Source organism: Cynara cardunculus, unplaced genomic scaffold (genome assembly GCF_001531365.2).
Source record: "Cynara cardunculus var. scolymus isolate 2C unplaced genomic scaffold, CcrdV1 Un_Scaffold_1705, whole genome shotgun sequence".
Taxonomy (NCBI): Eukaryota; Viridiplantae; Streptophyta; class Magnoliopsida; order Asterales; family Asteraceae; genus Cynara; species Cynara cardunculus.
This window is the reverse complement of record NW_020200848.1, coordinates 94,905-108,732: the sequence shown is the minus strand read 5'-3', so window position 1 is coordinate 108,732 and position 13,828 is coordinate 94,905. Positions and strand designations below refer to the sequence as shown.

Sequence of the window (13,828 nt, the reverse complement as noted above, 5' to 3'; positions counted from 1 at the left end):
AAGATCAACGTTGTGATACACATTGTATGCACGCTAATAACCACTGTGATACCATTGTTTACGTTTTCACAACACCAAATATTAATTTTGATAACACAAAATAGGTTATATGGAAAGAGGGGAAGAGTTGTTAAATATGGAGAGAGAGAGAGTTAAATAATATAATTGAATACAAAATATGATATCAAATTACTCATTTACCCTTTTACTTTATTTTAAGAAAATAACATTAATTATCTTAAATGATTGTCTCACGTTGGATCTCACGTTTATCACAAACTACCGAGTTCTAATTTGATTAGAGCCCTATATATAGGATTGGCTTTTGTGAAAATTGAAGTTATGGTGAGAAGGGTTAGAAGAGATTAGCACACAATTGATTAGTCCTAATTGAAGATCAATAGCAATGAGATGCACCGAGATATAGTAAATCAATTCCCATATCAAACGTAATCCATGGGATGGAAGTGAGATTAAAAGTGATCAAAGATACATATCTCTTCTTAGACTTCTAACCTTCATTTTTATTTCCATACAATCCTTTGTGTATATATATATATATATAAGGTTAACGACGTAAAGAAAAGGTTGATCAGAATAGACTTTATATCTTGTACTATAGCTTGTTGTCCCTAATCAAATGCCAATATACCTTTTGCATGAGCCGACACACTTGCATGATATCATCGGATGATAATGACATTAAAATTCATTTTCATTTATATTTTCTGCAGTTGGATTTCTCCTTAAACTAATCATTAAAATTAATTGCAATCATTTTTTTAAGAATATCGTACTCAACATATGTTTCTCTAACAACTTGCAAATCAAAAGACTTTTTCTTTCATATTTGCAAGGTATTTTTTATATCCAATAAAATAATATGTACATATATACTCAAGAATATGATTCTTCGTAAAATGTATTAGATAGGTCCGAAGTCATCATTTCCTCTATGTCTTCATTACAACATAATCGACTTTATAGAATGCTAAATAGGTTTAAGTATAATAATATATTATTTATAGGATTTAAGGTTATAAAATCAAAAAGTTGTTAAATGTGCTACTATAAGTTGATATAAAGCAAGTATATAAAAGAAATTGAATAAATAACTATAAAGTCATAAAGTGTAAGTATTAGAATCACGTTACATATTTAAAATATAATTAAATAAAAAAATATAATATTTGGCTCATTTTGTAGGTATTGACGAAACAATTATAATAATGTAACTTGTAAAATGAAACATTTTTTTAATACATTTTAGTTAATATATGATTATATATGTTGATATGAAAAATGTGCAAATGAAAATTAAAAAAAAAACAAGACATACAAATAAATTAAACAACTAACTACAAGGATAAAAAAATGTAACTTCATTAAAAATTAAAATTTCCTTTATGTTTGACGGACGAGAGAGAGTTGTGAGATCAGGTATGTTGAGTATAAGTTGATTTGAAGGGTATGTTTAGCAACTCCTTTCTGATTTCAATTATAGGCATTTTTTATTTAATATAGAACTTGAAGATATCAATAGTTTAGGTTTTTTGATTTAAATTTAGGCAGTTTGATTTAGTATAAGATTTGAAGGTATAGTAGTTTAGGATTTGTATATATTAACATTACATCTTTTGAATTTAGTTTAGAACGAAGGATCATCTAAGAATAGAAGTTAAAGTAAGAAGTATAATAAATGATTTGGACTCTTGATCAATTTTAATACCAAAACAACCCATGAATTGCCTTTTATTAAGAGAATAGATCAAGTGTATCTTATTAATGTTGATTTAGTGGTTCATTCCAGTCAGGATTGATCCAATGGTGTAAATCTCTTCTTCCCATTCTTATCATTCTAATTGGAACCAACCCTTTAATTTAGGGTATTTGAAAAAAAAATCATTTTGTACAATGATTCATTGATGATAAAAATGGATTTGTTTCATCTTCTTCTTCTTCACCAATCTGCTTCTGCATTAAATGGGTTGGATGTATGGCAAGGTTGGTGGTGGCCATGATGGTGGTTAAAAATAAGAAATAAGGGGTTGTTTGGTTGTGGTTTAATGGGTTGTATAGCTTATATGGCTTATTCACTCAACCATAAATAGTCGTTTAGTTGTGGCTTAATCGGTTAGCTGATGACTTAATCGTTCAGCTGAAAATCCGAACTCCTTTACACTTAGCCCTATTCATTTTCCATTAATTCCCCAACTACTCTTCAAGAAGAAAAACCTATTTCGATACTCTCCCAAGTTCAACATAAAATCAAGCTTCCAAGTTCGCCATGTTTCCATTCATGACATTGTAGTCTTTTTCAATCTCAACTTTTTTAAATTCTATGGCTCAAAGAGATTGTATATATTTTTCTGATAAACATTACAAAGGAAAGCAATGCTTAAATACAAAACTATGCACGACAAAGTAATCAAGATGAGTTATATATGGAAGATATTTTGAATTCCAATACTCCCCCTCAAGTTGGAGCGTGTACATTACGCGTGCCCAACTTGTCAAGTAAGAACCATAGTTGTTCAGTTCCTAACCCTTTGGTGAGAAGGTCGGAAATTTGCATTGTAGAGGCAATGAATAGTGGTTCAACCTCTCGTGACTCTACTCTTTCACGAACAAAGAAACAATCCATTTCAACGTGTTTAGTTCTTTCGTGGAAAACCGGGTTGTTGGCAGTGTGATGGGCGGCTTGATTATCACAAAACAAAGAAGTTGGCTTGGTCGAGTGAACATCCAATTCGGTCAGAAGCCATCTCACCCAAAGAATTTCACTGACGGTGGACGCCATGGACCTATATTCTGTTTCAGCAGAGGGACGTGAGACAACTGATTGCTTCTTGGTTTTCCAGGATATTGGGGCACCGCCAAAGAGGAGTAAATATCCAGTTTGTGACCTTCTGGTGTAAGGACATCCGAGCCAGTCCGAATCACAGTAGACCGTGAGAACACATCCTCCCTCACGTGGGAAAAGAACTCCTCGTCCCGGCGTTCCTTTCAAGTAGCGAAGGACCTTATGTGCAACGTCCAAGTGTGGTTATCTTGGGTCCGCTACGAACTGGCTCAAAACATTCACTGAGTATGTTATGTCTGGTCGCGTAGCTTGTAAGTAAAGCAATCTGCCAAATATATGACCATAGCGACCGACATCAATTTTTGGTTCCTTTTCGGCTCTATCAGTTTTAAATTCTGCTCGATTGGAAACAGACTCGGCTTGCATCCTTGTAACCCACAATCTTCAAGGATGTCAAGTATATACTTACGTTGATTTAGCACGAGACCTTCGGATGTTCTTGTCACTTCTATGCCAAGAAAATACTTGAGGTTTCCTAGGTCTTTGATGCTAAATCTGTTATATAGATCATCTTTGGTTGCTTGCATTTTTTCTGGGTCGTTTCCAACCATGACCACATCATCAACATAAATGAGAGCCAAAGCAAAACTATTTCCTTGCTTGTGAATAACAAGGGAATAGTCGGCTCGAGACTGCTTAAAACGAGGTTGATGAGGGCATTGGTAAACTTTTGATACCAATTGCCTGAAGCTTTTTTCAAACCATATAGTGACTTTCGTACACGACAAACTCTAGTATCTCCTTCCCTTGCAAAACCTTGGGAATCTTCATGTAAATTTCTTCATTCAGGTCGCCATGTAAAAAGGCGTTGTTAACATCGAGTTGGTGGATTGCCTAATTTCTTTTGACTGCGACGGCCAAGAGAGTTCTGACAGTGACAAGCTTAGCAACCGGAGCGAACGTGTCATGATAGTCAACGCCCTCCATTTGGGTAAACCCTTTTGCAACGAGACGGGCTTTGTATCTTTCAACATCACCGTTGGGTTTGTATTTCACTTTGTAGACCTATTTTGAATCAATGACATGTTTTCCTTTAGGAAGATCTTCCATTGTCCATATCCCATTCTTTTCTAGAGCTTGAATTTCTTTTCTCATGGCTTCTTTCCACCTGTCATTTTTAACGACTTGATGAAAGTGTTTTGGTTCATCATTAGAATCGATGGCCGCCAGAAAAGCCTTGTGAGTATGATAAATGTTTTTGTATGAAACAAAGTTAGATAGAGGGTATACCGTTGAGGATGCTTGATTTGGTGGAGCTTGTGCATGGTCAACCGATGGGGGAAGCTGGACGTGATAATCAGCAAAGTGCTTCGATTGACTTTTGTTTCTTTTCTCATGGGTCGGAATAGTGGCAGTAGGTTCAGTGGTAGTACTTTGCAATTCATGGTGAGTTTATTGGTTATCATTGATGATTTATGGATCAACGTGTAGCCCATCAGTTTCTGAATCTGGGCTCCCTTCATCAAGGTCTTGGGTCAAGACATCGGGTTCACCTAGGCCTTGGACATTAGTGGATTGTCCACCTTCATTGCCCCACACGTCCTGTTCGGTGTCATAATGAACCGACCTATTATATATCCCATCATCAACTTTCAGTAGGTCATCATTTTCACGTTCAACGTCTTGCTTGTAAAACGGAAACTGGTTCTCATGGAACCTTACATCTCGTGAAACAATCATCTTCTTGTTTTCAATGTCAAATATCTTATAACCTTTGGTCCCATGTGGGTAACCCAAACCCCGGGCCTTCCCCTTGCTTCAAATTTGTCCCCTTTGGTCTTATTACTTCTAAAGTAAGCCAAACATCAAAAAACTTTCATGTGTTCGTAGTCCTGTTTTTGTTGAAAAATGATTTCATAGGGAGTTCTATTTCCTATCACTTTAGACGACAACTGATTGATGATATAGGCAGCGGTTAATACACATTCACCCCAAAATCTTTTGGGAAGATTGGCTTCAAATCTAAGAGCACGTGCGGTTTCGAGAAGGTGCCTATGCTTTCGTTCCACCACCCCATTTTGTTGCAGGGTGTGAGGACATGTTGTCTCCAATAAAATTCCTTCCTCACCATACAAGTTAATCATCTCATTGGACGTGAATTCGCCCCCCCCCCCCATTATCACTTCTAATTCTCTTAACCGATTTTCCAAATTGGATTTTTATCAACTTATAGAAGTCAATGAGACACTTGCCTGCTTTGTGTTTGTGTTTTAGAAGGAAGACCCACACACCTTCACTAAAATCATCGACAACGGTTAAAAAGTAGTTTGCTTCTGAAAGCGAGGGAGAACGGTACTTTCCCCAAACATCACAATGCAATAACTCAAAGCAACCATTGGTTTTAATTTCATTTTTTTTTTGAAAAGGCAGTCCAATGTGCTTAGCTCTAGAACAAGAATCACACAACTTATTGAAGGGAATATTCCTATGGAAATCAATCCGAGTAAGTTTATCACCGGAAGCATGACCAAGCCTTTTGTGCCAGACATCCGTGGTTGCCATTAGAGCCTTCTTCTCGGTTCCAAACATCCCCATACGGTAAAGACCTCTTCTGCACTCACCCGCACAAATCAAGCTCCTCGTGTGAAGTTTCTGCCTTACACAAAAATCAGGAAAAAACGTTATTGCCGATTGAAGGTCTTTACTCAATCGACTAACCGACAAAAGATTGCAAGTGAACTTGGGAATATGAAGAACCCCTTTTATTTTTGCACCCCCCAATAAGGTGCATTCACCTCTTCCTTCAACGGGTATAGAATCTCTGTTAGGAATAACGACGGGGTTCTCATTGTGAGTTTGGACCATGTTCTCAAGTATTTTGATGTTGTGTGTAATGTGTTTGGTTGATCCCGAATCAATTACCCAATCGTCTCCAAAATCAGTTTTACCTGCCATGAAAGCCATCGGAGCCGAATCATCCTTTGTTCTTTTCCCACTTCCTGCAAAGTGTTTCAAAAAGGTTTCATACTGCTCATTAGTCAAACCTGGAACGGGACTTGTACCAGTTTCGATACAGGCAGCCTTTGGTTTGCTTTCGTCTCTCTTCTTGTTCCCCAGCCACCAGTCGGGATATCCTACCCGCTTGAAACAGCCCTCCCGGTTATGGCCGTCTTTGCCACAGAAAGTGTAGTGTTCCACTACCTCGCTGCGTTTGTTGTCTTTTGTGACAGGTCTGTCTCATTGCTGGCTGGAGTTGCCTTCTCTTCGGTCGTGTGTGACGGTTTTAAAAGCGGCAGATTCAGTCGCGGGTTTCTTGTCACTGGATATAATTCTCTGTCGTTCATCTTCCGCAACAAAGTGGTAAGCGTTTCCCAAACTTGGAAACGGACTTATAGCGAGAATCTGTGTTATGATGACAGAAAATTTGTTATCGAGTCCCATAAGAAACTCGTAAAGCCTTTCTTTTTCCCTGAGTTCCACCATCTTCTTCCCAACATCACATGTACAACCATTGCATGTACAATGTGGAATTGGAAGAACAGCCTGCATCTTATCCCAAAGCCTGTGCAACTTCGTGTAATAGGCAGAAACCGAGGCGCCTCCTTGTTGTGTTCCAGTGAGAATTTGTCTTAATTCATATGCCCTAGGGGCACTTTCCTTCCCAAAATGTTCCAGTAGGTCACTCCAGATCTCACTGGCAGTACTCGCGTATTTCACACTGTTTCGAATTACTTTTCCATGGCCGTTGTGAGCCATCCTTTCACCATGGCGTCATAACGTGTCACACCCCGCTAAAGCGGAAACACGAGATGTAACAGGCAAGCGAGTCATAGCAACAGTTAATGAATAACACCATTCTCAGTTGTTCAAAAACAAAACAAGTTTATCGACATAACTGAAATTAGAACTGAATACACTTTTCTCAAAATACTTCAATTTCAGACTTTAATCGATCTTGCCACGAGTATGCTCCCAAAACATAACCAACTTTACTTAAATCCTGAAAASCATGAAAATAAAAHAAGGTCAACTACAAAGAGTTGGTGAGTTCAYGGGTTTTCATATGCACAAAACATTTCAATGCATAAACCAAGTAATWGCAAACTTATGCGAATTCYWTGCACTTAATAAATGTAAATCTCTCACGATGTAGAACTTGAGACGCTACTGAGCCTTACCTGACCAACTGCCCCATTAATTTTCGAACAACTAAAAGTAGCCCGTACACTACTTAGGTCCCACAGTTCGATATAGTATTAATTCAGCGGTGGTCCAAATTCCACATGATTAGACCATGAAAAACGTAGGTAATGTGCACCCCTTTCTGGGTGGGACTGTCAACATAATAGCGGCTATCCACAATACCACGGCCCGGGGATGTACCCGAGTTAACAAGTAGCGTTTATGAACGGGGACTTTTATTTGGAAAATATACTCCCAAGCACATCAATTTAGCATTTATTCCAAGTACAATAACAGTTAACAAAACAAAACATAGTAAACCCGACTAAGCAGTTCCTTAGTCCAGAGGTTTCAAACTGAGCTTGACTAAGCAGTTCCTTAGTCCAATGGTTTTAAACAAAAACTTGACTAAGCAGTTCCTTAGTCCCAAGGTTTCACATTAATAAACATGCAAAGTTTGCTCAATTTCATGCTTTTCCCCCAAAACAATAAATAAAGCATTAAAAGTGGGGCCATGAGAACTCACTAATTTGATGAATATCCAGAGGTTGCCCTTAGAAGCCTTCTAGGCTCGCCCGAACTTCCTGAACAGACCAATATCCAACGCTAAATTACTTAAGGGTTTCTTGCCCAAGGTAAAACATAGTTGCTTTTAATGCAATGCCATCAAGGTTTTTATAAAATAAAAGCCGATATTTTAATATTTACTTTTCAAAAGGAACCTTCCAAAAATCCACCTAATGAAAAAATCAAGAATTTTTGAGTGGGTTTGAGACTCTTCTTAAATACTTTACAACCTTGAGACACACGCCCCCAAAACAGATTGCATGCACCAAGAATGACARCAATGRTGGGGAGGGGTCTCAAACTCATCATTTTCAAGAATTTAAACTCCAGCTTGAGTCATCATCTTCGAACAAACTCCAGAAAAATATTTTCCGATTTCATCGAGTTTTAAAGATAATAAAACTAATTAAAGATGCATGCAAGATCCTATCATACATAAAATATGATCAGACCTCACATGCAAGGATTCTCTCCTACTTTCTTAGAGATTAAAGAACATGGATCACAGATTATCAYCCTWTCGAAGACATTTGCAGGTCTTTGATGAACAATCTCCCATCTTTAAATCCCATAAATTCACTAAAGAATCGAGTAGGTGAAGAATGATGAAAACTTTCGGATTTTTATGAAAATAGGACAGCTCAAAATCATACATTTTCTTAGAATCTTGAACAATCCATAAGAGTAACAGAATCCTTTAAGACTTGCGAGAAGATAGAATCGGCTGGAAGGTGGTCGAGTTTAGAGGGAGATGACAAGTTAAGTTGGGAGTTGGAAAATGAGAGTTTTCAAAGGAAGATGAGTATTAATATGAAGGCTTTTTAGAGAAGAAATGGGATGGCCTCTAAAGGCCCAATCCCAAAATATTTTTATATTTCTAAATAATAAAACCCCACTATAACTTATCTAAACAAAACAACTTGATATAAGATTTTAAAATTCCACCATTTAATAGCATATTTGGCCAATAAAATGGGACTTTGAAAATTTTTAAATTCTTAAATACAAAACTTAAAATATCAACTTTATTTTATTTGGAGCATTTCAAGACTATTTGGCATTGCACAAGTTAACTTTGTCAGTTATCCGCCGAAACGTGATCTTCCGAACTAATCTTGGGAATTAAGCGAGACGTTCTCTAATCATCATAGCTAAATCCTAGAAAGACTAATTTCTCGATAAAGGTCCTAAAATAAGGTGCTAACCTGAAATTCTGAAATGATGGATTGTCACACAACGCATCCACATCATATAATTTATAGCAGTCTTCTCCGGTTTCTTTATGTACCCATCGACGAAGCCGACTTTGTTTTGGGCAAACAAGAAGTTCATCATCCCCTGTGACCAATCGACATAGTTGTCGGTGAGAACGTCGTTGACATGCATTTGTTTCGGATAATTCGAAACATGTATGTAGAGGGGTGAGTTTCTATCAGGACCGGTTTCATGTTTCGAGCCAGGATTGGGGTTTTTTTTGTCGCCGGACATGGACAAGGGTGGCGGCGGTTTAGGTTTGGTGTTTTTGGGTCAAGCCTACTCCGATACCATTTTAAATTCTATAGCTCAAAGAGATTGTATATATTTTTCTGATGAACATTACAAAGGAAAGCAATGCTTAAATACAAAACTATGCACGACAAAGGAAGGAAACTAGCAACAAATTAGGCTAGACACAAGGTAATCAAGATGAGTTATATATGGAAGATATTTTGAATTCCAATAAGCTTCTCCACCAAGCTCAGTGTCAGTTCATCCTATGATACCGATTTCTCCACCAAGTTCAGCTTCTTCTTGTGGTTTTCGAACCCTATTAGCCGTGATTCGAGTTCTGGTTGTGATACTCATTTCAACCTGTGGTTTTCGAACCCTATAAGACGTGATTCGATTTCCTGTTGTGATACCGATTTTTTCCTGTTGTTTTCGAACACTGTAATATGTATTTGAAGTTTGGATGGCTACCTATAAAATATGGATGGCAAGGATTTCTATTTTAGAAGTTTAGATGATTACCTATAAAGTCAAAATTGTAATAATAAAAATATGGAACCAAAGTTGTGACTATCAGATGGAGATTAGCTCTTGATGTTTGATTTGTAGGTGCATTCGATTTGGTTTGGTGAATCCAAGGTGTAGCTTTTGGTTTTTTGGATGCATATTAGGTCTTGATGTGGCTTTTGATTTTTTGGATGCAGATTAGGTCTCGATGTGACTTTTGGTTTATTTTGCTATGATGGGTTTAATCCCGGAAATAGTGAGATGAGATGGAAGGATTCCAAAGGATTGAGGATTGATAAGTGGAGAAGGATTTTGAAGAAGATTGAAATGGTTATTTTGGAATTCTCGTGGTTTGTTCTTCCCATGGTTTTTCCTTATATTTTTTGATTTCCCTATATTTTTACGATTTCTAGATGGATTTTTGGTTTTTTCATGTTCTAATCAAATATGTTTTCGATTTCTAGCTATGGTTTGTCATTGTTAGACTGGGATAAAATGGTTATTACTGACATTCAAACTGCTTATAAACACAATAATCGAAGAACAACTTATCTATTATTATATAGACAACTTTATCAATACAAACATTTTTATCCATATAAAGCTTAATAGAAAATTAACCGAACAACTCTTAGTACTAATCCATTTTATTACCTCGTCATATTTAAGTTGGAGGTTGAAATGACCATATTACTCCAATATATAGGGACATAATGTCTTGAAGTTAATAACCATTAATGACAAAATAAAAACCAAAATAAAACTTATGCCACAAATATCTTTTTGTACTTAAGAATCATAATTTTCATCAATACCATAAGAAGCCAAATCCATTTTTCACTACCCTTTTTATTATCTCATGTGTTAAAAGTAGTAACTTCGTCACACAACACCTAACTAAAAAGGAGTCGGTCCCAATTGAATCGGTGTTAGGGTTTTCTTACGCAGGAGTCGGTTACATTATATCTCATTCGGAGGCTGGATGGATATATATATATATATATATATGTGTGTGTGTGTGTGTGTGTGTGTGTATGTGTAGGTTCAAACGAGAATACCTCCATTTTACGAGAACGCGAGAACACCTTTATCACATGTGATAATATGCATGAGGGGACCCTGCGATGTGTGAACGACATGTTCTACGACTTAAGCCGGACCAAAGGTTGTCTGCGTCTATGATTTGACATCACATGTGATGGTCATGATGGATTATAGTATCATATCAACAACAATTTTATCACATGTGATAATACTTGTGATGAGACTTAGTGGTGTAAGGACGACTTGGCCCGCAACCAAGATCGCAGCAAAAATCGCCCACGTCAATAATTTAGTATCATGCGTATCATATGTGATGAAATAATAGTATCACATGTGATTGTCTATAATAAAAAAATGTTCCTGCGTTCTTGTAAAATAAAGATGTTCTCTTTTGAACCCTTCCCCATACATATATACATATACACACATATATATATATATACATATACTCACATATATATACATACATATATATATATATACATACATATATATATATATACATACGTGTGTGTTGTTCAAAAAAAAAAGTAAAGTAAAAGATAAAACCCTTTTAACTTTTACTAAAATATAGATGTTGAGAAGAAGAAGTGAAAAGGCAACCAAGCCGTATTCGGATTAGGATCAAAAGGTGAACAGGTGGCAAGACTAAAGAACTCGTATTCATGGACAAGATTTCAATGAAGAGAAAACGCTTCTCACCCTACACCAACCACCGAAAAATTCAAACCACAAGCAAAGGAAAAAGCAGCTATACATCCTTTGAATATTCCGATGATGGGGATAAGTGGGCTTACAGACTTCTTCAAGAGTGTGCTCATGCCATCTCCCAAAAGGATTCTGCAAAGATCCACCACCTTCTATGGATGTTAAACGAGCTTGCTTCATCCTACGGTGATTTTGATCAGAAACTAGCTTCGTACTTCATGAAAGCTCTCTTTTGCAAGGTTATGGAGTCTGGGCAAGGATGCTACAAGAAGTTAGTCTCAGTTGCTGACAAGAGCAACTGCTGCTTTGATTCTGCTAGAAATCTCGTACTTAAATTCCAGGAGGTTTCCCCTTGGACTACTTTTGGTCGTGTTGCATGCAACGGTGCTATTTTGGAGGCCTTTGATGGAGAGACAAAACTTCACATAATTGATGTAAGTAACACACTGTGCACCCAATGGCCTACTTTGCTGGAAGCTTTAGCCACTCGAAGCAACCAAACTCCGAGCCTAAAACTCACTGTGGTGGTCACAAACATCATGGCGAGATCTTTAATGAAAGAAATCGCTCAAAGAATGGATAAATTTGCTCATTTGATGGGTGTTCCCTTCGAGTTTAAGGTAATCTGCACCAAATCAAATCAAACATTAGGACAACTTACTAAAGAAGAGTTAGGCGTCGAGGTGAATGAAACAATCGCAGTGAATTGTATCGGTGGTTTAACAAGAGTTGAGGTTGAAGAAAGGGGTGATGTGATTAAGCTATTCAGCTCTTTAAAGCCTCGAGTGGTGACCATAGTTGAAGAAGAAGCCGATTTTACAAGCACCAGAAGTGACTTCATTAACTGCTTTGCAGAATGCTTAAGGTTCTACACTTTGTACTTCGAGATGTTGGAAGAGAGCTTTACTCCCACGAGTAATGAGCGATTGATTTTGGAGAGAGGCTGCTCAAGGAGCATCGTTAGGGTGTTGTCTTGTGATGACAAAGAGATTATGAACTTAGGAGAATGCGAGAGGAGGGAGAAAGGAAGCCAATGGTGCGAGAGGCTCAAGACGCGATTTTCCCCACTAGGGTTTAGTGATGATGTTGTGGACGACTTAAACTCCTTGCTTAGAAGGTATCGAACCGGATGGTCTCTTGCCGTCGATCAAACTAGTTCGAACATAGATTCAGGAATCTACTTGGCTTGGAAAGAAGAACCAGTTGTCTGGGCTTCAGTTTGGAAGCCCTAATCAAGAAACCAGCTTGCCAAATCTCTATATGCAAGAAGGGTGTTGGAAATCCTAGATTTAGTTTTACTAAAACTCATGGATTACAGCACTTGATGGATGAATATAGTCTTTCCTTTTTATATATAGACAAGATCAGTATATATATAATTGTTGTTACTTTTGTTGTGCATGGTTTCTGTGGTGTTGTATTTCTTGTAGCTTTTTCTTAATGTCGTAATGTGCTTCTCATTTGTGCTTCTCATTTGTGCTTCTCAATTTATGTTTGTTGGTGTGTTCTTAAAATGCCTTTTCCCAAAGGAATATTCATGCAACTTCCATGAAATTTCACATACATTCACCCATTCTTTCTTTTTGTATATATCTGAATTACTATATATATATATATATATATATATATATATATATATATATATGGACTTAATCAAATGAGAACTGAATTATTTGTGGTAACTGTGAGAACCAATCTCAACCACATATTATAATAATCAATGAGTATGATTAAAAAGAATCTTAATTAATGTATTTCTATAAATAAATTACTGTCATTTAATGACATTATATGAACAAGAGCAAGATGGTCATTTTGTACGTTAATATTCTTGTTCAATTGGAATCCAAATATAGTGAAGATACTTTCCTGTATTTGAGATGGAGACGATTGCCTTAAGCCCTAGAGTAATCTCAATTTGTGCTACATTATGGTACATTTAATGTTGATGATAATCTATTGGAAAATGGTGTGATACATTATGATAACATTTAGCCTTTGTAATAATATTTGACTGGACATTGTGATAATCAATTTGTGATAATCAATTTGTGCTACATTGTGGTAACAACACCTCTGCTACATAAAATCTGCAGATGTATTAACAACATTAGTACAAATTGGTGTGATACATTGTGATAACATTTCTTAAATATTATGGATACAATTTTCAACAAATATATATGATTTCATGTGATTCATCAGAATAATGAACATGTTTACACAAATGTATTTATTTTTTTGAAATTATTTCACTAAATGATATTAATATTTTATTTTAGGAATGTAAATCAATATTAATTTATTTTATTTGAAACGGTTGCATTTAAAAAATTAAAATTTAATTCTAAATTAGGAATTGACTAACATACCATTTTAATTTGATTTTAATTGTATAATTAATATGTTAAAATGATTGGTTGAGATTGGTTCTTACAGTTACCACAAAAAACTCAGTTCTCTCTTGAATAGGCCCATATATATATATATATATATATATATATATATATATATATATATATATATATA

At 36.2% G+C, this 13,828-nt stretch overlaps 1 protein-coding gene across 1 annotated transcript; it reads left to right on the top strand.

The window, feature by feature from the left end:
• The first annotated feature begins 11,271 nt into the window (after nt 1–11,271).
• Nucleotides 11,272–12,578, top strand: LOC112502649 (protein SHORT-ROOT-like). The gene has a single exon (XM_025106620.1). It carries the CDS (start codon nt 11,272–11,274, stop codon nt 12,529–12,531), a length of 1,260 nt encoding a protein of 419 aa, XP_024962388.1. The 3' UTR covers nt 12,532–12,578.
• The last annotated feature ends 1,250 nt before the right edge of the window (nt 12,579–13,828 follow it).

Coding starts and splice junctions, on each gene's coding strand:
- LOC112502649 (XM_025106620.1), top strand. CDS start 11,272: ATGAAGAGAAAACGCTTCTCACCCTACACCAACCACCGAAAAATTCAA.